Below are 23667 nucleotides of genomic sequence, written 5' to 3'. Positions count from 1 at the left end.
AACGGTTTATTATATCAATATGCATACATTGCGCATGTTTTTTTAAATGTTATCCTAGGCTATTAGACCAACTTACACCAGAGTGATCCGGTTTGTAGGCTAACAGGTGCGCAGACTACGCAGACTGCGTTCACTGACTAAATAACATTGACACTATTGCGTGCCCTCGGCCTCTGCATCCTTGTAGTCGCAGCCTAATATGAAAACGTGAGCGTGTTTTTATTTGGATCTTTGCATGCGATTTTTTAAAAATGATTCATTGACGGCAATGAGCAGAAAACCTAATACTTCTGGCAAATTCAATAACGGAAAAAACAACCACATGCAGATAGAGCTTTAATATTCCTGTGCTTCCAAATTGACAGTGGCATAAAAGTTATTGGCTACCACATAAGAATGTATTTGTAATCCAGCATGTGCTGCAGATGCTACACAGTGAAAAATCATTCCCATTACAAAGTTTTGAAGTTCAGTACAAAGATGGTGTTAACACATAAATGACCACCCTTGCAACTCAGAAATAAAAAGCCCGCGAAGGGCCATGGTGGAAATGTACTTTTAGAGGTCCTTATCCATTCCCTGGAATGCTTTTAGACTTTGCAAGGGAATGTGAAACTATTACAAAGGAACGCAAAATTATTGCTAAGAAATGCAACAGAAACGTAATAAATAATATTGAGGTGGGATTTAATTCCCACCTCAATATAAAATAAAATCCCACTATGTCCCTTTGCGGGCTCCATATGTGACGATTCAAAATAATAAAATAGCCTACACATTCAAATGTAAAGATCACAAATGCTACAAACAAAATTGTCAAATAGTTCTTTTTAAAAAAAAAAGAAAAGGAAAGGAAAGAAAGAAAGAAAGAAAAAAGAATTGTGAGTATTAAACTCTTTCCCTTCTGATCTCAGGGTTCAAGCAACAGCTTAAGGTTAGAAGTTCAATTAACCAATCGAATTACATTCCCTGACTTGAAACAACAGGCACACCATTCTAGAGTGATGTATTGACATGAGTACATATGTCAGCATTTGTTTTTTCACCAACAATTAATACATTTTAACAGGCCTCTCAGAAAAAGAAAAGAAGGGGAAAAAAACAGGGCTGGTCAAACTTTCACCTGAGCTAGTCCTTGGCTCCAGACATGAGTGAAACACATGCTTACTGGAGAAGTCATGGCTAAAATCCTGTCTGCAGTATTTCATGTGTCCATGTAGTGATTGTTTCTTGCACTCTGCTTAGTGAACCATGACGTCAATAACAACTGTATTTGAGAAGAAGCGTTCACAGATATATGCCTTTGCACAATTAGGCTACCTCACATTCTAGGAAAGTATGTAGCACACCAAAAACAAGTATTCAGTGTCAACTGCCTGAATGAGTTGAAACCAAAAGTGCATACTGGTTGCTGATTTAAGGCACATCTAGGGAAGGAGATATTAGACACCTGACCTGACATTTACTTCTATACAGCAAAAACTACCACAACGCTTAAACGTCTTATGGATATGCTACGGTCTGTGCAAGTGCAACCCAAACAGCTGGACTTCCAGCTTTTCAATACTGTGCTAAAAAAGATTGCAGATAAACACACAAAGTATGTGGAGATCTAAAGCAGTGATGGTATGGTCCACAGTAAAGACTACTGTGGTTAGATGGCGATGGAGGACCTTTAGTGGAACAAAAAGGCCCCGACACATTCACCCCATTTAACCCCAACAAGATCCACAACAGAATGCTATTGGTTAGACAGCCTTTGGCATACTTTTGGTAAGAAAATCATACTTTCTTCATCGTAGTACAGTTTGGGTACAACAAAGGCCAAGGCATTTTTTTCTCTCTAGGAGAATAATACAGGCGTCATGTGTGGTCTGGCTCTCAGACACCAATACACTCTCAACAACTTCATTTGATATATTGAGCTCAGTTGATATGAGATCTGGAATGTCAGTACTCCAAAGAAGATGGGTACTTGTTTAATATATGTAAATGCTTTGTGATCATAGTGATCTAAATAATCTAAAGATTATATCTGTTTTGCATTTGAAACTACCATTACATGATGGTAAAGCAAACCTTATCTTCACAGTTTCCAAAGTACCAATTTTCAAGTTCCCCTTTTCAACACCACTAACCATAGCCTTCACCTTAATAGGACAAAATTGTGAGAAACCCTAGTCTCTTTTTACAGATACCTGTCTTGTTGTAACAATCTTTATAAGAAATCTAATACAGTTGAAACCATTTAATGTCTCAACTTTCGGCACTGAAGCTTTTAATGGCTTTTAAATGCTTTGAACACCAGGATCCATTTACATGTGAAGTGGACCCAGAAAGTGAACAAGTTCGAGATAATTTACTGTAGACGTAACTGTTCCTTCTATCAATTAGTGAAATAGCGCTTCATATAGAACATTCTCTGGTGTTCCCTTTACACCATTAGTAAGCTTGACTATTAACAGAGTCAGATGAGCTTGAGGAATGGCTCATGAGCTTAACAGGCCACCATTTGGGATGGTGAAACACATATAATGCCATGAGAAAGTGATAAAACGAAAAGACTGTAGTTCTGACATGTAAAGTGTTGTACAAACACATAAAAAGTAATAAAACAATACAATATCTTTTATATTATAAAACAAAAACTCAGCCATGTAAATCTCTTTTGATAATTGTGCGAATACAACATTTATCTAAGACTGATCCCAAAGTTCAGTTCAGTGTCCATTCATTTGGTCATACCACATGCATCCCCCGTAAAATGGTGAGAGCGTCTTGCATCGTGAGGTTCACTGAGCATGTGTGCGGTGGACTGCCCACGGCTGAACTGACCCCTGTCCAAACAGCGTGAAGAAGCCTGCTCCAAACAGGTTAATCCCCGCCGAGATGTAGAACACAGTTCGCCATTCCTCGATAGTGTTCTAGAATGGTAGAGAACACAAGAGGAGAGAGGATTAAACCGGATTAAGCACGGACACCAAAGATCCTTGATCACTAGCTCCGCTTTAACCCTCTCTGATGGACAGGTTCTCAAAAAGCAGAAGATTACCTAAATGGAGTTCTAGAGTAAGGAGCTAGAACAAGAGTTCTATAAGAGGATCATTTAAGAGGAAATAGAGGGATAAAGTTAGACGGTTGGGTTCTAAAGGATCTTTGATAAAGTTATGTCAGAGTACTGCAAGCATAAAAAAAGAGTAGAACATAAATAATTGATTAACAGCTGGAGAAAAGTGAAAGGATTTCTCAGAGTGTTTTTGCAGAACATACCTCTTGCAAAATGCATTAACATTACATAATATTCAGATAAAATATGGCTCACATTTTGAGTGAAGTCTATGGCTATCACCATACTAAGCTCAATCTTTTAAGATTGAACATTAGTCTGGGGAGTCTGCACTTTATTTCTACTGCACAAGAGGTGTGATCAATGGGCATAGTTCAAATGACTCTGTACGCTTGGATAGTCCTTCAACCAATTAGACCAACGATCCGGGTGGGTCTTTGGGATAAGCTAGTTTGTGATTGGACCCAAAGATTGTGGAAAAGAAGCGGTGGAGATAGATGTACTGGGGTGCATTTCATGCAGCGTTTATACGTCCTCCCTCGCTCCTCGATGCCTCGATCCTCACTGATCTACATAAAGAATGATGGGGGGAAACAATGGGATAGTCTATCCAGTGTTAGTTATAGATCAGTGGGAACGCCCCTCGAGGATCGAGCATCGAGGATCGAGGAGGCATATTAAGAGGCACCCCAGGTTTCAAGCCTGAGCTGCCGGGCAAATCCAAATTCGCCGGCAGGTCAGGCAGGGCTAACCCAGCATAAGTCAATACTGCCTTCTTGACAATAATTCGTCTGGACCAATGAGCTGTTAGAGCATCATATACTAGGAAACAAGTCACTCCTAAAAACTTACTGATTTAGTGAGCGCTCTTGCTATGACTGGTCCCACCATTCCTGGGATGGTGGCAAAGGAGTTGGTGATCCCAAGTAAAATCCCAGCATAACTGTAGAGAGAACACAAACATGTCTAAATAAAATATTTTAAGACAAGAAAGCTTTCCAACAGACTTCCAACAAGCACTTATCAAATACGCCACGACCAACAGTTTCATAATTCACCAATCATTATCCAAGAAAGTAATCTCTAGAAGACTGTTTAACACTATGGCTGACAGTTTAACACTAAATATAAACATTATATGGGCGCCTGTAATATACAACGGTCTATAAACCATCTGAGTCTCTAAAGCCTTGAACGGCAGTGTTCTCTTACGAGGGTGCGATGTCCAGGTGGTTGATATTGAATCCGGAGGCAGACAAACCACCCAGCGATGAGGAGACCGTGAGGAAAGCAATTGCCAGAACGTAGTTACAGTTTGTGAAGCCAGCGGCAATCAGGAACAGTGCCGGCCCAACCATTCCTGTAAAACACACACGCACACACACACACACACACACGTCATTCAACTGGCAAGACTCATCATTAAAAACCTCAACGTTATCTGAGATATGACTGATGATATAACGCCTGATCAATCACAAAATGTCCAATAAAAACAGAATCCCTGCCCACTACATGTTTATAGCACACTGAGGGACACATAGGGACACATGCTGCTACTAGTAGTTTTTCCATACATCACTTTTACATACACATTGTGTACACCTCATGTTTGTGAGGGCATGCGTTGCCAGGTTCCCTTAATATAAATAGAATAAACACTTTCATGTCATGAGATTTCTAAATCTAACACCATGTATGTACTACATATTATGTAGGAAATCCTTTCCATGGTCACATGTACAAAGAAAGCATTTATGACCTACAACCACAATCCATCAGTAAGTATAACAAAATGTGCCATTGTTGATGTTCTGTGTTTGCTTTTTGCTGAAGCTGTGTTGGTCCTCAGACTGCAAAGCCACATATTGCCTTTGCCTTGACCTCAATAGCCCAGGCCACGCAGCGCCCGGCTCCACCGGCTGCCTTGGATCAGCTGACCCTCCACTCCTGACACAGCACATCAGTCTCAGCACACCACAGACTTCCCATATTCACCGTCTATCTGCTTGCTTTGCCTCTCCCTCCCTCGCTTGCTCTCTCTCTCCCTCCCTCCCTCCCTCCCTCCCTCCCTTTCTCTTTCCTGATGATCTGTGTGGCTGGCCGCCATGTCAGCTTCTGACAAACTATGCACCATGCATGATGACACAGCAAAGCAGACCTCCTGACTTTTCAGGCTAGAGTGCTAACGACTCAAAATCAGCTGGCAAAGAAGTTTCACATGAACGGCACGTTAGTTCCCTTTCTGAACCACAGTGGTTGTAGTATGGCTGAGTGAAATCAGGTTAAATTACCAATGCATGCTGCACACAAGCCAAAGAACATTAAATTACACTGCTCCACAGACGCAAGTCGTGCCAATTGCTACTAGCCGCCGCACAGCTGCTACAAGAACAGGGTCCTCTTTGGCACTCTTGTGATAGATGTTTTGAACTCATAAAATCACAAACTACAAATTCCTCACTCACGTTAGAACAATATGGTCTCCACTTTAAACTCAAACCAGTCTTCATCGGGCTCACAACAACAGAGCTACTTCTGAGGAAGCATCAAATGAATATTGTGTCATAAAATATAAAATCTCAGGGGTGGCTGTAAAAAGATTCAAATCTGAGTGAGTATATTGAAAACATATTATGTATAACTCAACCCTAGAGATGACTGAGGGGGTGGGGGGAGATTATTCTGCAGTCCATGTAATGCCATTTCCCCTTATGGGCAATGAGATAATACTCCACGTAAGTCTCTAGCTGAATCATCACCACTCGACTACCACCGCTGAAGATGTGATGCAACAGCCTAATGTTTAGTGTAACAGCTACAGGACAATTTAAATGTTTTGGCTTTTTAGAGTTTTCTATAGGCCTTGTCTCTTTTACCACTACCATGGATTCAAACAGAATAGCTTTAAAAACAAAACAACAACAACAACTGCTGAATAGCTGAATAAGCTGAATAAACAATTGTTTTAAAAATCTGGAAATGTGAGACTGATGTGAAACCAGTGGCTGACTGGCGTGAAACAGTAGACATAGAGAAGAGGGAAGTGTCAGAGTCAGGCGTCCTCACTCACCAATGAGGCTGAAGACCTTACGCACCACAACGGTGCGGACCAGACAGGTCTCCCTCAGGTAGTCCGCCAGCTGTCCGCCCAGTAGCGCCAGCAACCAGCAGCCCAAGTAGGGCAAAGCTGACAGCATCCCATTCTGAGACGGGAAAGAAGGTCAAAGGTGAACCAAGTCCATACTGACTGTTCCTTTCAATGGTTTGAGGTCATATACATCACAATTCAACAATTGCACAATTCAACAATATACCTGTATATATACTGTATATTAATTGGATATGATCAGTAATATCATATCAACTATAGATTAGCAGTGAGATATGAAAGCCTTATTCATTATATTATGCCCTCTTACCTGTTTGATACTGAAACCAAGTATGTCATTCATGTAGGTTGGAAGCAGAGTCAACAGTGTGTAGAATGTCCAGTTGTAAGAGAAATGAGCGACCACTATTGCCCACAATGGCAAAGATGTTAAAATTGATCTCCAGGGTATATAATCCGAGGTTGGAGACAGCTGTGAGAAGATGTATAGCAATGTATAGCTTACTTTGTTAAATACATGATTTGATTATGTATTATTGCTGTTTGATTGGGCAAAATACAGTTACTGGTAATGGAAAGGAAGGCTACCTCGTTTTTGAGTGAGGAAGCGATGTAGAGCCTCTCTTGTTCTGATATCCTCGGATGCGTGCTGGGTGAGTTGCTTACAAGTGCAGCCCATAGGATGAACCAGACCATCCCAACAGCTCCTACAGAACGAACACACACACCACACACACACACCACACACCCACCACACACACACGCCCCACACACCCACCACACACACACGCCACACACACACGCCACACACGCCACACACACGCCACACACACGCCACACACACACACACACACACTTCAGGATTTCGCTATTTACAAAGAAGCATCTGCAACCGAGTTAACCATGCTGTATTTCAACTCTCACTGTTCAACCATTACATTGCATCACTAAGTAAGAGGAACTTTGGAAAGGTGCAGATATTTTAAGAACTTTCCAAGTGTGACTAAAAACAGTGCAGATATCTTACTCATATTCAGATAGCATTACCTGTACTTATTAAAAGACCAAAAGCACAAGACAGGCATGAGTTAGTCATGTGCTGGCCATAAACACGATCATGCAGCTCTATTGTTTTGTGACAGTCTATATTTGCCGTAAACTTAGAGATGACACACCTAACAGTGTGAGTGTTACAGCAAAGTCACCCTGAAGATGAATTAAAATAAACTGAAATGAGAAATACCTACTAAATATTGTAAATAATGAACCACTCATAACATAAAGACAAGTAGCTCACCAAACACATAGAAGACATAGGTCCAGTCAAGGTAGAAACAGATCATGCCAGACAATGGCAGAGCCACCACAGTTCCCAGCTGAGCACCTAAACAAACCAGACAGTTAATGACATATGAGATACAGGATCTTTTTCATGACATATAGGATTATTCACACAAACACCATGTACTAAAGTGGTTACTGATATTCAAACACTCTGAATTCTCAGATACATTATACAGAATGTACATCCTTTCTTTTAGCACTGTATTATTTCACACATTGTCATGCTAGCTTAATCACTAAATTTGCCTTCAACTATGTCCTGTACAAAAATCAGCAATTAATACTAATCAGTTTCCTATTGACATTTCAATTCAACGGACGTGGATAAAAGACCAAACGCTGTGACAAAACAAACACTTAAAATGCTTCAAACAGCAAGCAATGGTGAGTTCCATCGTTCTGGTCACCTGCGTATGAGATGGTGAGCAGTCGGCTGCGTTCCAGCGGAGGGGCCCATGACCCCCACATGGCATGCATGGCAGGAAAGGTGACCCCCTAGCACAGGACAGAGGACAGACCATGCATTTAGAATTACAGAGAAGAACCACACAAGCACGACTTAACAAATACTAACTTCCCTTATCTCACTTTGCAAAAGTGCTGTGTAACGGTCAATTTGCAAAAGCATGAGGCCATGTGGCCATTCTTGTGTCGAAGTTGTTCTTACTCTCTCTAACTATTTATATCAGTATCAATAATTCTACGAATTCTACATACAGTATACCGGTATATATAATCTGACAATACATTCAAGGAAATGAGTGGTCAGCACAATGATAGCACCAGTTTTAAAACCCAAGGAGCGGACCATACATTTAGAATTATAGATGAAAACCAGGCAGGCATGACTAAACAAATACTAACTTCCCTTAACTCACTTTGCAAAAGTGCTGTGTTCATTTCAAACAGTCCACGTTCATTTGCAAAAGCACAAGGCCACACATAACAAGACACAAGCAACATGTAGCCATTCTTGTGCTGAAGTTGTTTTCATCATTATCAACCAAAGAATTTGACCATCATGGTCAGTGTAATGGTAGCACCAATTTTAAAACCCAAGGTTTTATCCCAGACAAAACATATTTGTCTTACTTGTCTAATCTTACTTGTCTGGTCATGGTTCTTTACCATGTGTGCATGGAACACAAACTCCACCCAGCCCCCAAACGCCTCTATGACCAAGCAAGACCCTCCTTACATGAATGACAACACATTTAATACTGTTTCCCCCCTTTTTGTTGCTGTGACTGGTTACACCACCAGCCAGGACAGTAGAGAAGTGCACTGTTACACTGTTAAAGGCAACGCTTACCTCTCCGATGCCCTCCAGCACTCGAACAGCGATGAGGTAGCCGGCCCCCAGGTCCGCTGCCACAGGCGTGAGCAGGGTGAAGATCACCGTGCACAGGATGCCAAAGCCCAGCAGCCACTTGGCGCCATACTTGCGCGCCAGATAGCCGCCGGGTATCTGCGTCACGATGTACCCGTAGAAGAACGAGCCCAGGATCCAGCCCTGAGTCTCCGAGTCCCAGTCATACACACTGGCCTGTGGAGGGCAATTTGATAAACGCGTTAGTCAAGCTCTGCTTGAAATCGAAATGTTTTAGTTGTGCGCTCTATGAAAATGTGCCATATCGTCACATGATAGTAATTCCATCCGCAATAATCATGACTAAGCCAGGTCACTAACCAAGGGTGATATGCATGCTTGGTCTTACTCAGAGTGCAAGGGCAAGAAGTAGACTTGGGACAAATTCAATTGTCTAATATTCATTATTGAGAGACTATTTTTCTTGATATTTGTCTCCATTACAGAAATCAACAAACCACAGTAAACACGCACAAAATTCAAAGCATCTTCATAATACAGTTTGCATTGTGATTATTATGATTATTTTCACTCAGTTATGATTAGGTGGCTTAGGCCTAATTAGGAAAGATGTAGGAGAACAGACTGACTTACAGTATGATTGTGTTTGGGTCTCGCTGGGCTGCTGTGACTAGGACAGACAGACTGGCTGGCATTGCTGGAGCTGGTGGTGTTCAGCATGTCTACCATGGCCACGCTCAGGTTCACCCGCAGGGCATAAGCCACAAAGAATCCATAGCAGGCCAACAAGGACAGCCCGTAGCGCGCTGAACCGCAGGCAGGAGCTGAGAGAGGGAGTGGAGGAGAGGGTGGGAGGGAGACAGAAGGACACACGTCGCGATCCATAAGTGCATCGTTGCTCTAAAAGTTGACAATATTTCTACACTCTGATGTGACCACAGGTTGTGTTCCACCTTCTTGAGTTAATTTGGTGACGCCCTTTTCCTGCCACCTTAGTACTGCCCAAATCTCGTGACTAGCCAAAGCAATTCCAAGTTACGAGGCCAAGTTTTTTTTCTCCCCAAATCGCAAAGACCCACACGCCTAACCACACATTCGTGTGACAAAATAATCCATTAAACCCGTGGGGTTTAAAAACAAAATGTTGAACTGTGCGCCCTAGCAATCGACCGGCTGCAGTATCAACTAAGACTTGTAAACAAAGACTAATCGGATAATGACGCTCATTTAAAATACATCATAGGGCTTCAGCCCAATTCACTCCTCTCGAAGTTTAACATGATCTATATATGTATTGCAATTTCACTTGGGCAGCAGGCTAGTAAAGGTATTGAGAGTCAGACAATGAACAGTGGATGCAGCCAGTCTGGATCACTGACAGAAATTTGCTATCTGCAGTCTAGGAAGTGAGCATCAATAATTTATAGCACAACTTTATGCCATTGCACAATATACACAGTCATAACATGTGCCCAATAGTCTAGTAATAGTGTAAATACATGCACTTTTAGGTACCGTATAGATTAATAGGCTAACTTAGTATAAAAGTGTCGAAAGTAAATACAGCTAGGCAGCTCTCTTGTTAACTACAATAACCAGAACATACCTTTTTCTACATTTTCATCTTTGCGCTGCAGCAAGGGCCGATTGTAGTCATCGGTCTCAGTGTCTGATGCAGAATGATCCATCTTACAAACAGAAGTCCGTGATGTTGGTTCAACATACGGCACTATGACTTACGAATCCACCGTCTGTGTGTCTGCTCATCTCTTTATGACTTGTGTGTTGTTCCTGCAGTAGATTCTACCCGAATTGCTTCGCTTCCTACTTGACAGAGGAGGGTAGTTAAAGACTGTTTTAGATATTTCCCTCTACTGGACTGGAGTTTAAATACAGGAAAATTATTAAAATATCTCAAACTTTCCAGACAGACCCATTTCCTCCTTCCCAGCAAACAAAATCTTATCTTTTCCAGTTAAGGAATAAATATCCATACCTATATACTTCAAGATAGAGATGTATTTTAACTTCAGCTGATCTGCTTTCAAAGGTAAATGGACTTTGTGTACAAGCCATGATGTAGCTGTCACCAAAAATCGGTTTTCATTCACACTTGGTTTCAGTCTACTGTCTGTAGTCATATACACGCACCAAAATTAAAATGTTCCCGTTTGTATTTTAAAGGAAAAAGGGGCATATGTGAAAGGTTTTGAACATTACTGACTCAACCCACCAAGGAATAATAACATGTGGTAACCACATGGTGAGTTTATTTCCAAAAAATATTCACAAAATGTTTCACACTTCCTCAGAATGGAAGTGTTCCTAAATATTCAACAGAATGTCAATGTATACACTGAAATACATCGACAATGGATTTTCTGGTAACCAACATGAAATAATTGTACTACACTGTTATTTTTAACCATCTGATTTCTTGTAAATGATATGAGGAGATCCTGGTGTTTTAAGTCATTGCTATTGGCTGCTGTTGTCTTCTCCATGCTGTGAGTTGCAAAAAGTGCAGTCGCCAGGCAGGAACATCATGTCTTGTGGTTGAAGAATCCAACTAAAAGGAAAATACGAAATGGGGGGGGGGACAAAAAAACACTAAAGTAACAGCTAAGCGGACTTTGTTTTAGACTTCCCCTCCTTCTCCTTCTCCTTCTCCTTCTTTAATTTCTTCTTCTCCTTTTTCTTCTTTTTCTTCTTCTCCTTCTTTTTCTTTTTCTTGGGGCTGACACCTTTGGTAGAACCGTCCGAGTCACTGTCTGAACTTCCTTTTTTGTCTCCGTTCTCTACTGAGGAGCTCCTCTCCTTAACCTCAGGTTCTACCTTCACCCTGATGGGTTCTGCGGGCCTGACAGCAGAACCCTTCTGGTCCCTACGGTCGGGCTCGTCCCGGGCCCTCTTTCTGGGCCAGTGTCCCGGGCTCAGTTCCCGCTCATCGCGGTGGGCTCCCTTGCCATCTTCCCCAAGCCGTTTCTTCTCCGGGTGGCCAGGTCCTGTGGAGTGTTGCGATGAATGGCCAGAGCCACTCTTTGTGTCGCTGTACATCTTAAGCATGGGTCCCTGGGAACAAGAAACAATTACTAAACTGTTCATCCAATCGTCCCCTAAATGGCCTTCAACAGCTGTGCTTGGCTTTTCTGATAGCAAAGTACTACTAATATTGAACATGGTCTATGATGGGCTGTGTTGTGTTATGGTAATGATGTTCATTTTTTTTTATCAATATGTTTATCATTTTTTTTCCAAGTACAACATATGCCTATATGGAAATGGTTATGGTGTTTATTGTTAACTAACTTAGCAAATGCATTAATCTAATACAACTTATTATATTGCATGTAGTGTATGACATGCTGCAAAATATACTTGGTCATCTGTAACAGAGAAGCTGCCTCACACCCTCTCACACACACACACACACACACACACACACACACACACCTTTCCCGACTCTCTGGAACCCTTCTGGCAGCCCTCATGCCTTTGGGCGCTGGCCAGATCCCCAAAGAACTCCTCACACAGCTTACAATAGAAGCCAATCACTGGAATCAAGTTCCCATACCCTGCAAAACAATCAGTGGAAACATGGCTCACAAAATGATGTCTTCAAATGGTGCACACCAATGTTAGACATGAAGAACCAGTGTCAGACTTTTACCTTCCGTTTTTAAAATGTTCTCCAGTTCTTTCACCAGTTGTTCCTTCCTTTTCGTCCCACCGCCATGCTTGTCACTTCGATCTCTTTCTCTCTCCTTTAACACAATCAATGCTAAATGAATATGTATTTCAAATAATGTCATTACTAAGTGTGTAAAAAGATTTCCTTGGTTCCAAAATAACACATTCATGGCATAACAAAAGATTTACAGCAGAGGGAGGGTATTATCAATAAAAACAGGGACTACAAAGAAGATTACAGAACTGCACATGTTAAATCCATGTAAAGTGACGCACCTTCTCATGGTGACTGCTATCTCTATCCCTATGAGAATGCCTGCTGTCCGTGCTCTCCGACTTCGACCCTGAAAAGTGAAGACTCAAAATCAGGCTCTACCAAAAACACACAGATACTCCTTAACATTCAGAACTCTGAATCTGAATAATGTGAATCTGATTAGCAAAATGACTTAAATAGAAAAAGTGTCCAATTGAAATGAATTATCATTAATGTATTATCAATTCAATAATTACAACCATCTTTCACATTGTCTGTGAATTCTAGTCATTCATTCAACTGTATCAAGCTCAATTATACTAATAAAAAGGCGTGGAAGGACTCCCTCACCTTTGGATGAAGGCGTGTCACGCAGCTTCGAAGCAATCTTGGTGATTTCCGCCGTGCTCAGAGTCAGCCCCATGTTCTTCAGGAGGCTCTTGACCCTTTCGAACTCGGCGCCGCTGGGCGTCCCCTCCCGGTGGTCTTTGGCCGGGCTGCTGGCTCTGTGCCTGTGGGACGACGTGTCCTTTTTGGACTCTGGCGTGGAGCTGCGCTTCTTCGCCGGGGCCCCCTGGCTCATGCCAGTCAGAGCCAGCGCCGACTGGGCATGCTTGAAGATGTGGCTCATGCCCGGGTCGCCCAGGAGCGCCTTGAACTGCTGGAGCGGAGTCGATGCCGCCGCCGCCGCCGCCGAGGTCTGAGAGTCCGCCCGTGGCCTCCCCAGGGCGCTCTGAGCGCTTGGATGAGCGAGACTCGGCTCCTTGTCTCCGTACAGGAACTCCTCCTCGTCCTCGATGTCGGGCACGTTGGCGGCGGCGGCGGCGGCCGCCTGAGGCTGGCGTTGGCGCTCCGGGGTCTGCGGGCTCGGCTCGCCCATCATGCTCAGGATGCGGGAGAAGCCGCTGCCGTCCTGCTGCACCCTCTCGTGCGGGAGGAGCGAGCTGTCGGTCGCCTCAAACGGAGCGGCTGGGTAGGCAGCGGGCAGCCGCGGGGAGGCAGACGCCTGGACCGGCACGGCAGATGGACTGGCCAGTGGAGCGGTCTGCAGAAATGATGTGAAAGAGAACTTTTTTCCCAAAACATCTGATACAATTTCACTCATATCAATATCAATACATGAATTATACAAATATTGTGCCATAACTACACAAATACCACCTAACATACCTACAGGTATGTTAAGCGCTTGGGTATCCAGAAATATCCTTACAAATTAGATCATTCATTCAATTTGTTTTGTTTTCATTATTACCTGTGCCTGTTGTGTAATGAAGGCTTTCTTCACCACAGACAGGGAGTCCTCCAGGCCTTTGCTCTGCAAAAGCTGCTTGAGTTCATTGAAAAGGTCCACCTTTGAAGACATACTGGAGTGGCTGCCACTGCCTCCACTCCCAGGCTCTCTGCTGAATGCATAACCACCAGTGTCTCTGACCTGGCTCCGGCCTCGGCTCCTGGGACAGCTCCTGCTCCGACTCCTACTCCTACTCCTGGGCCGACTCTTGCTCCGCGCCCTGCTTCTGGCCCGGCTCTTGGCCCGACTGCGGCTTGGAGCTCTGCTTTTGCTCCGTGCCCTGCTTTTACTACGTGCCCGGCTCTTGCTTCGTGCCCGGCTTTTGCTTCGTGCCCGGCTTTTGCTTCGTGCCCGGCTTTTGCTCCGCGCCCGACTCTTGCTCCGCGCCCGACTCTTGCTTCGTGCCCGACTCTTGGCACGGCTGCGCCCTCTACTCTTGCCCCTACTGCGGCTGCGACTGTGTCCTCTCTGCTTTTGCGAGGGACTCTTGCTCCTGCTCTTCCCTCTGTCCGAGGTCTGCTTGTTGTAGTGCCCCCAGGTCGTCTCTGTTGCCTCTCCTTCTCTCCCATTGGGCTTTGTCTGTCTGTCCTTGGCAGCCAAACTTCGGAGGAATGCCTCTGCCTTATCACTGAAATGTGTTAGCACATCAGTAAAACCAACAAAAACCATTAAATGCAGAATGAACCATCCCATACAGATTAGACAAGATTCAAACTTCCTGATGACTTGTGCAAAGCAGAAACCACATAGGAAGTTGCAATGCAAAGAATTCAAACCTTTCACCCCAGTTCCGGGCCAGGTCATGCGGTTGGAGAGGTGCTATGTTGTGCTGGCTACCAACAGTAATGACCATACTGTGATCAACAGATACACCGCCGAAAGGCCGTGCCTACAGAAAAAGGTGGAGATAGTGTGTTGGTTTGATTTTAACTTGCAGTTGTTTACATAACGTGAGGCATTGTTTTTTTTTCTGGTGCTGCGTATATCAGATGCTTGTTTACTCACGTCCATGAACGTAGGTCTAGTGGACGGGAGTCCACTTGGGTGACCAGGCGGAGGACCCCGGTACGCGAGACCCGGTTGGCCATGATAAGGTGGTTGGTACAGTGTTCCATATCCAGTATTAAAACGAGGGCCAGGCGGAGGTCCGTTTGGGGGAGCACTGGCAAAACCAGTTGGTCTCTGACTGTCTCCGGACCTATAATTTTGATTGGACACACCGCGAAACATGTCGCTGCTAAAATCGCATTGTTAGATAGGCTTTGTCTATTTATTTTCTCTGCTACGGTTAACTTGTGGAGTTAAAAATGTTTCACCATCATTTATCCACAGTACCATTAGCACCTAAAAACACGGTAGCTGCATTCAATGAAGTCCTTCCTCCTCTACAGTTAAAGTGGAGTTTTGTGATGCCGAAACAAACAGTGCTCCCTACCGGTTGGTGGTGTAAACAGCAGGTCTTTATACTTCTAAAGTAGCTACCTGTTTGACCCGGTTTGACCCCCCTAGCATCTACATTTCTACTGTACCAGTTGAAATCAACCGGGCTTTATAATAAGCTTAATGACGACCAGTCAACCGGAGCCTTAGACCACGTGCAAACTTTCTGGGTTTTAAAAATGGCCAGACTACTTGTAGATTTAGATGAGGCAAAAGAAATGAGACATAGGGCTACATTTTATGTGAAATCTTAACAAGTAAATGAATCAAAGTCACCATAAAGTGTTTGATTTAGTTTCAACGGGACCACCTTTTTTTGACATGCATCAAAGTGTAATTTTAGTTGAGGCAATTAGTAGGACGGAGCCAAGTGTTCATCAGTGAGCTGGGCGTGCTTTGTTGAAAAAGGAAATGGCAAAATAAATACCAGTCTGTTCATTTGCTTTTAGGCCTATTTTGAAAGAGATTGCCGGACCAGATTAAACTGCATTTAACGGGCCGCGTGTGGCCCATAGACCTTAGTTTGCCCACCTGTGCCATAGAAGACAACTTCAATGAAGATTTATTTTAGTCTAGGTCAGGACTACGCCTCAAGAATCTTTACTAATTGGCCCTGGTTGTTTATACATTCCAATATTTTACTGAAGATCTATCAGCTGCACAACATGTCAAAACACAGCCACATAATGAGGAATTGCAGTTTTAATTGATAATAGTTAATGAACGGGTTTGACCACTTCCTCTTTCAACGACTACAGAAAGTTTGGCTTGCCAGGCTAAAAGAAATTCATTTTCATATGGAAACTCCACAGCCTAAAATAAACGAAGGAGTGCTTTATTAAATTGAATAGTCATCTCCAAATATTTGTCATCTCCTCAGACAAAAGAACGAAAATGTAGGACACCGCTGAATTTACACACGTTCCTTTATTTCTCTTCTCTTTTTTCCATTCACACTTCCAAGCAGTCATTTCCATATTATGTACATAACAAAGCAGCATTGGGTGGCCTATTTGAATGTCATTAAATTTAAATAACAGAAATGGTAGTCAGATTGTCTGCAAACAATTAAAGAACATTCATATTTCAGATAGCCACAAATCAATTTGAAACACAACCGTTTGAGGGGGAAAAATGTAAACTAGTGCTTAACAAAAAAGGTCTTTCACCTTTGTTCAATGAAAATAGTAAGACCTATGAGAACTTCTGTTTGTTTCTTCAAGGTAGAGTAATGTGTAACGCCATATGCAACACTGAAATAGCAAGACCACTTTAAAAGGTCTCCATCGGCAACTAATCTCCGTAATAAGGCTTCGTCTTCATCATGGTCAACACAGCCTGGTTCACCCAGTGGGATAGGTCTGGGCTACTCTGTTCAAGCTCAACCCAGCAAAATCCCCTCAATATGGCACATTAATGGTTTCACAGTGCGCGCACACACATGCGCACACACTCACATACACACACGCTGAGCCTAAGTAGTCTGGTGAGCTATCGGATGGGAATGGGCTTCTTCCAGTAGGCGGCAACCAACAACACAAAAGACGGCGCCAGAAAACCAAAGCGACCACGGCCTGCCTTCAAGCTCCGCATGGCGTCTCTCTCTCTCGGACTCGAGGATGTGACCGCAGTGCTGAGCTTGAAAATGACACCCCGTCTCCCTGGCGCACGCACCTCGTCCCTCTTCTCTTTTTGCGCTCGTCTCGTCCCAGCTCCAGAGCCACTGCTGTGTAAACCCTGCTGTGGTGACCTGCCTCGAGCGCTCGGTCTCAGCTCGTGTAGTAGCCCTGGCCGAAGCCCGCCTGATTGTACTGGTGGCCTCCGTGCTGGAAGAACTGTTCAAACTGTCCGCCCTGGTTGTAGTTCTGGCCGCCTCGGCCGCCCCAGCCTTCTCCCCCACCACCACCACGGCCTCTTCCTCGGCCGCCGCGTCCGCCCCGGCCCCCTCTCTCCTGTTGGCGACCCCCGTCTTGGTGGTGGTTGTCCTGCTGGTAGCCTCCACCTTGGTGTCCGCCTCCACCTTGGTAACCTCCACCTCCAGCATAGTTAGGACCTCCTTGATAGCCTTGGTATCCTCCACCTCCCCCACCACCTCCTCCTCCTCTTCCTCCCCCTCCTCCATAGCCCCCTCTCCCCGCTCCCCCTTGATGACCCCCCCCATGTCCATCTTGGTAGTGACCATGATAGCCTCCACCACCACCTCCACCATCTGACCAGCCACCCTGAACTTTACCCCCTCTGCCTCCTCCCCTTCCCCCCCTATCGTAACCTCCCCGCGGCTCATAACCCCCTCCTCCTCCTCCTCCTCTCCCACCATGGGAGTGCTGCTCATAGCCACCCCTGCCACCCCCACCGCGGCCCCCTCCTCCGTAATGCTGCCCACCGCCAAAGCCACCGGACGGACCATCCTGCCTCTTCTGCCACGAGGGCATCTCCGGGGGTGGTGGCTCGATCTCGTAGGGTCTCCCACCTCTGTCGGGCACACGGCCCATCAGAATCTGGTTTGAAAGAAGACAAGACAAGAAAGCGGTTGAACTGAAACCAGTAAGAGCTGGACCAAGGGTCTGTGATTTGCGACCTGAGGGACAAATACTGTGATCAGTCCCTCTGCCCTACAGAACAGAGGTATTTTGATGTATTTACAGTAGTCCTGTAGTAGCACTTTGTTGTGAAATGCTGATCGATTACGATGCTGATACCTTATTTATGGCACAAGAGGTCTTCTCTCTGATCCTTCCACTGCTGGTGCGCATTATTTTTGACAGGTCTGCTCGTGCTGCATAGAGGTGAGCCACCGACACAACAGTCTTCGCATTCAGAGCTGCACGCAGTGGTTGATACACTTTTGCCAATTTTTCAGAGTGTGTCTGTTGAAAGAAAAGTATGTTTTAGCAACATCCCAGAACAACACTACATGTAGAATACAGTCTCAGTGATTAAGGTACCTACTACAGATATAAACAAGTTAAAACAAGTTAAATGTAACATTTTTATGACCGTTTACAAAAAGAGTTAAATTTAACTTGTTTACACTAGGCAGACCCTTTGAAGACTACTCAAATAGGAAATGTAGGACCAAAATTACTGTACATTCAATCTTCATTTAAGGCAATTTAATACTTTTTTTCCAACTGGATTGAACACTTTTCAATGGCCTGCCACCACCCTGGTGATTTGTGTTAATAATGGTAAGATACGGCTCTAGTTGACACCCTACCACTAGGCTAGTTATGATAATTATATCGACTTTTCAAAGCCTAAAAAAGTATATTATAGTTATATGTGTGTGTGTGTGTGTGTGTGTGTGTGTGTGTGTGATTTATATCAGAAACATCCCATTCTATATAACACGCCTGAAAATGGATTACATGACCAGTCACCAACACATGGCATTTGTTTTCTTTCAGAATAGAGTCACGTTGTGACTGATCGGACCCATTCAGGAAGTGAAATTGGGATCCTGTGTGATTGCTTTGAAAAGTCTCATTCACACTGAAAAAATGACCACACTGAGTACAAGTCTCTTTCATAAACTGCCGATGCTTTTTCAGCCTCTAAATTTGTTAGAAAAAAAGTTTGGTAAACGACTAACTTAAACGTTCATCTAAGAGCTCAGACATGCAGACATGCAAGTGTGAAATATAGCACTTAGACAAGACAAAACCAATCTGCTTTGTGTCTGGACGAATCTAGATCAATGCTTATTATTTGCCTACATATGGTCTTCTACATTTGACACAGAGAAATACGAGTTGACAGATCACAGACTGGAATTCTTGTTCCTTGTGAGCTGCAAAGCTAACACAATAACTAACACTATTTGCCTGGGGTAGTGCTCCGATGGTGGAGCAGAGTTTATCAGTCTCTTAGGGCGGGAACATTGCACTAGCACAAAACAAATGTAGATACCAAATGCTGTTTTATGACCGTGCGTGTTGAGGAGCAGAGGCCATGCTTCACCTTAGCCCGTTCTGACCATCCAAATGACTGCACCGTCACGTCCAGACGCTTCAGCAACATCTTCCTCCTAACGTCATACTCGTTCACAAGAGCTTGGTTGATTGCTTCAATCTTCTCCTACATGCAAACACAAGAAAGGGAAAATAAGTCTTGGTTGTTTGAGGGTCTCCTTCACACATTCGAAATAGCTAAAAGCACCAAAGAAAGAATTACAGACCAAAGTATCAGATGATGCTTTTTGCTTACAATGACTAGGGGAGATGTTATTCCTGTTAAAAAAAAAAAAAAAAAAAACTGCCGGACGACGACTATGCCTGCACAGAGTCAAACATGCTTCTGCCCACCTCTGGTTCACATCCAACTCTAGGGGAGACGGTGAATAACCCAAGTTCATAATACAATGGCATATTCCTTAAATGAATTCTATCTGTTGTCAAAGCAAAGTTTTTTTGCTTCAGATATTGTGCCAAAATCTGCATATCTAGGTTGCACTTTACACTTTGATAAGCACCCTCTCCAGCCTAGAGTCTGCAGGTCTTAAGCGTCCCATACATTCTCTGAAGTCTACAGTGGCAGTCCATGTATGAAAGGCAGACAAACAAAGTAAAGCATGAAGCAAATATGACTAAGAAAAACTGAGGTAACTAATACATGTTTAAAAACAGGCAACTAAACTGAGATAATAAAAAAATTGCTTCACTGGAACCTCCCAAAACAAAGAGTAAACATTTTTACAACCCTTCATATATTACATAAAGTCCAGGCATTCCTGTTAACATTTGCTACCTTTACTATGCTATACTTTTGCCTTTTTTAATTGATTACGATATGAAGCAGCTCATTGTTGATATCAATATTGTTCACTGTTTTGTGTTGTGCTGTGTGCGTGTATGTGTGTGTGTATGTATGTATGAGTAATAGTATACATTCAGACCTCACTGTTTGTTTGTTAAAGGGATATTCCGCCATTTTTGGAAATACGCTCATTTTCCACATCCCCTCGAGCAAAACAATCGATATTTACCTTGTTCCCGTTCATCCAGCCATTCTGTGAGTCTGGCGATACAACTTTTAGCTTCAGCCTAGCATAGATCATTGAATCGGATTAGACCATTAGCTTCTCGCCTGCTAGCTTCATGTTTCAAAGTGACTAAGATTTCTGGTAATTTTCCCATTTAAAATGTGTCTCCTCTCAAGTTAGAAAGTGCAATAAGACCAACTGAAAATGAAACCTGGCATTTTTCTAGGCTGATTTGACATGGAACTTGCAAACTACTGGCACTACTACTGCTTGTTGTCTATGGGGACTATTTTCAGATGCTGCGTACGATATCACTGTGCCTATGGTACAGTACGTTTGCAAGTTGCCTTGATTATTACGCCAGATGAGAGTGTAGTTCCATGTCAAATCAGCCTAGAAAAACGCCAGGTTTCATTTTCAGTTGGTCTTATTGCACTTTCTAACTAGAGAGGAGACACGTTTTAAATGGGAAAATTACCAGAAATCTTAGTCACTTTTAAACATGAAGCTAGCAGGCGAGAAGCTAATGGTCTAATCCGATTCAATGATCTATGCTAGGCTGAAGCTAAAAGTTGTATCGCCAGACTCACAGAATGGCTGGATGAACGGGAACAAGGTAAATGTCGATTGTTTTGCTCGAGGGGAGGTGGAAAATGAGCTTATTTCCAAAAATGGCGGAACATCCCTTTAACTTGGGAAAAAAAAATAACTAAATAATAAATATATATATATATATATATGAACAGAACACAAAACACAGAGTAAACGTACCCAGTGAACTGGTCCTAGTGGTTTCTTCAACAGAGGAGCTCCGACATGGTTGAGGGGCACTTTGGACATCGCCTCTTTCAGCTGGAAATACAAGAATGGGATGCACTTGAAAAACTGATAATTACTATATTACGGTTACTGTATTTAATACAGATTCATATAAACTATAGTAAAATGTGTTAGATAGAAGTATGAACACAGGAGCTAAACCTTTTTCTCGATCCCGGTAAAGAACTGAAACATGGTGATGTTGGCAGGGGGCTTGGACATGCCAAGGCCTACACAGATGCCCTTCAGCTCGATGAAGAGATCACTGCCGCCCGACTCCTCCACCTTCTTCTGCGGCTGGTTGATCAGCACCATCCTGGAGGCTTCCAGTTCTGAGATCAGGAAAGCTGACACCGCCACAGCCAGTGAGTTAAGATTAGAGTTCAGATATATGCACATTAAATAAATACTTTAGACCGGAATATCATAATGTACGAAATAAAACGTATCTAGACCAAATTTGTTTTATTATCTAAAACATTCAATAGTGATGGCTATTCACTGGTACATACATTTCTAGAATTTTAAACAATCGAAGAGAAGGTCACCCTTACTTAACAGCAGCAAGCAGTTGGATTTGTTGAGGAGCCTTTGTGTGGCATCTCCTGAGGTCAGGGCAGTGTATGGACATGCCAGCTCTGCCAGGAGTCCACTTATCTCCAGTTGAAAGCCCACCGCTTCACTGGGGCCTAGAGAGGATGACGGACACACACACACACACACACACACACACACACACAATTAACCACGTCAGCTAGTGGCCCACCTGTTAGATAGGCTTTCCATAATGGGACGGCTTGGAATAACATGCCACTGAAGTGAAACAAAATGTTCTCCCATGGCCAAAACCAACAACGGATACGGATGAGGAATTCCCCGTTTTGTTGGGGTAAGCCTTCCAGAATCCCGTTTCCTCATCTCTCCGTCCCTCTATGGCAGGAAGCCAGTAGCACTCACAGTTGGTGGCGTGTACGTTCTCCTCCAGCTTGCAGTAGAGCTTCAGTTCGGACACAATCCAGGCACAGAGCTTTGTGAACTCCGGGGATTCGGCTCCTCCACTCGCCGCTGCGTCCAGGGATCCATCTTCCAGCACAGGCCCCTGGTACCTACGACATGGGGCCACACACTAGACTTGATTATTCCATATGGATGCCATTACACAAATTGTAGCTTGCACAGGCGGGCCCAAAAAACAGGGATCGACAGTATTGGGTACTGACTGCTCAGTAAGTGAAGTCATGTGAGGAATACATCTGGTACAAACAGTCCTTTGCTCCCTACACTTGTTCTGGCGCAGACAAAAAACGGTCATGTTTTCTCACTCAATAGGAATCTATCCTTTTGTGGTTACGGTCTGTTTGGTGCTAAATATAGATCAAGCATAGAATAGACAAAATGCAAGGGAGCCACACAAATCTCCATCTTAGGACGGAGTCTTGTTCATTTGAACTAGACTCCATTACACTTCGTGCCAAGTCGAAATACGCTATGATTCTCTAAACGTCTAAATGTCAACGTTGCACGATTACATATGAGTCAAACGGGCCGGTGCCAGTTGGAGGTGGCTCCAGGAGGTGGCTGCAAGGTTGCTAGCTAGCTAACGTTATCGTTGCTCTTGCATTGATTCATGACCTGAAGTAACGTGGCTTTGGCAATGTGTCAACGATTTCCATTCATTCAGGCCATTTCAGGTGTAGGTAGTCAATTACTTTGCAAAATTACGGATCTGCTTTGTTATGTTTCATTTCATAGAAACGCCTAGAGGCAGACTGACATTCTGAAAGATAAGCTCACGTCTCATTGTCCATTGACATATCACGCTAGCCGGCTAGCTAACCAACTAGCTAACCCAGCCGGCAACTTCTCTCAGTGCTCATTTGCGTACGATACTGAAGAAAATGTACATGGCTACCTACCCCAAATCTTCAAGGGAGTCCAGAATATCGGTCTCCATTAGACCAACAGATGCACAAATTCCTCAAAATATTTAATGCTGCCGCAGTCTGATGCTAACAGTGTCGTGTTGGCATAACGTTACCGTGATCTTTCAGCAATCTAGTAACTCCTGTTGGGCGGTCTTTGGATATGCCTGAGTAAAATGTTTTAAGACTGCCGCAGCCGGTGTGGCACCTTTCCATTTTCATGGAAAAGCCAAATATTAGCCCATGAACAACTGTAGACTGTACTATAATTACCCACATTTATTGTCACGGCAGCAAATATTTTCAGAGATCGAGTTCAGTGACATGCAGTATCTGAAAACCCTCAGAATAGTATTTAATGGGCTTGGCATTCTGTCTTTGTATTGCTTTAATAGTACAGTGGCCTTTGTAT

General features: G+C 43.6%; 3 protein-coding genes across 3 annotated transcripts; all 3 read right to left on the bottom strand.

Moving 5' to 3' along the window:
• Positions 1-323: 323 nt before the first annotated feature.
• On the bottom strand, positions 324-10647 carry slc17a5 (solute carrier family 17 member 5). Its single transcript, XM_062519652.1, has 11 exons — positions 10460-10647; positions 9487-9677; positions 8836-9069; positions 7931-8018; positions 7477-7563; positions 6768-6886; positions 6490-6651; positions 6141-6273; positions 4280-4427; positions 3920-4010; positions 324-2924 (listed from the first exon to the last, which is right to left on the bottom strand). The coding sequence occupies exons 1-11, from the start codon at positions 10539-10541 to the stop codon at positions 2793-2795; spliced, it is 1467 nt and encodes a 488-aa protein (XP_062375636.1). The 5' UTR covers positions 10542-10647; the 3' UTR covers positions 324-2792.
• A 443-nt stretch (positions 10648-11090) lies between these two features.
• Positions 11091-15503, bottom strand: si:ch211-195b21.5 (serine/arginine repetitive matrix protein 2). The gene is made up of 8 exons (XM_062519894.1): positions 15099-15503; positions 14870-14982; positions 14055-14721; positions 13151-13844; positions 12820-12887; positions 12524-12617; positions 12307-12428; positions 11091-11925 (listed from the first exon to the last, which is right to left on the bottom strand). The coding sequence occupies exons 1-8, from the start codon at positions 15321-15323 to the stop codon at positions 11476-11478; spliced, it is 2433 nt and encodes an 810-aa protein (XP_062375878.1). The 5' UTR covers positions 15324-15503; the 3' UTR covers positions 11091-11475.
• Positions 15504-16441: 938 nt separating this feature from the next.
• On the bottom strand, positions 16442-23393 carry fam98a (family with sequence similarity 98 member A). Its single transcript, XM_062519969.1, has 8 exons — positions 23250-23393; positions 22291-22439; positions 21888-22022; positions 21496-21680; positions 21286-21366; positions 19494-19610; positions 18233-18400; positions 16442-18031 (listed from the first exon to the last, which is right to left on the bottom strand). Exons 1-8 carry the CDS (start codon positions 23285-23287, stop codon positions 17303-17305), a joined length of 1602 nt encoding a protein of 533 aa, XP_062375953.1. The 5' UTR covers positions 23288-23393; the 3' UTR covers positions 16442-17302.
• Between the last annotated feature and the right edge of the window lie 274 nt (positions 23394-23667).

This window comes from Sardina pilchardus, chromosome 18, assembly GCF_963854185.1.
Source record: "Sardina pilchardus chromosome 18, fSarPil1.1, whole genome shotgun sequence".
NCBI classification, from domain to species: Eukaryota; Metazoa; Chordata; class Actinopteri; order Clupeiformes; family Clupeidae; genus Sardina; species Sardina pilchardus.
Note: the sequence above shows the minus strand (reverse complement) of the source record. Positions and strands in the feature narration are given on the sequence as shown.

What these genes read in the sequence shown, in the direction of transcription:
- si:ch211-195b21.5 (XM_062519894.1), bottom strand. Translation starts at nt 15,323, where the DNA reads ATGTTTCGCGGTGTGTCCAATCAAAATTATAGGTCCGGAGACAGTCAG. An exon ending in CTAGACCTACGTTCATGGAC is followed by an intron (nt 14,983 to 15,098) that starts GTGAGTAAACAA and finishes CTTTTTCTGTAG; the next exon opens with GCACGGCCTTTCGGCGGTGT. An exon ending in GCCCGGAACTGGGGTGAAAG is followed by an intron (nt 14,722 to 14,869) that starts GTTTGAATTCTT and finishes AACACATTTCAG; the next exon opens with TGATAAGGCAGAGGCATTCC.
- slc17a5 (XM_062519652.1), bottom strand. Translation starts at nt 10,541, where the DNA reads ATGGATCATTCTGCATCAGACACTGAGACCGATGACTACAATCGGCCC. An exon ending in AGATGAAAATGTAGAAAAAG is followed by an intron (nt 9,678 to 10,459) that starts GTATGTTCTGGT and finishes TCCCTCTCTCAG; the next exon opens with CTCCTGCCTGCGGTTCAGCG. An exon ending in TGCTGGAGGGCATCGGAGAG is followed by an intron (nt 8,019 to 8,835) that starts GTAAGCGTTGCC and finishes GTCCTGTGCTAG; the next exon opens with GGGGTCACCTTTCCTGCCAT.
- fam98a (XM_062519969.1), bottom strand. Translation starts at nt 23,287, where the DNA reads ATGGAGACCGATATTCTGGACTCCCTTGAAGATTTGGG. An exon ending in CACTAGGACCAGTTCACTGG is followed by an intron (nt 19,611 to 21,285) that starts GTACGTTTACTC and finishes GTTTGCATGTAG; the next exon opens with GAGAAGATTGAAGCAATCAA. An exon ending in GATGGTCAGAACGGGCTAAG is followed by an intron (nt 18,401 to 19,493) that starts GTGAAGCATGGC and finishes TTCTTTCAACAG; the next exon opens with ACACACTCTGAAAAATTGGC.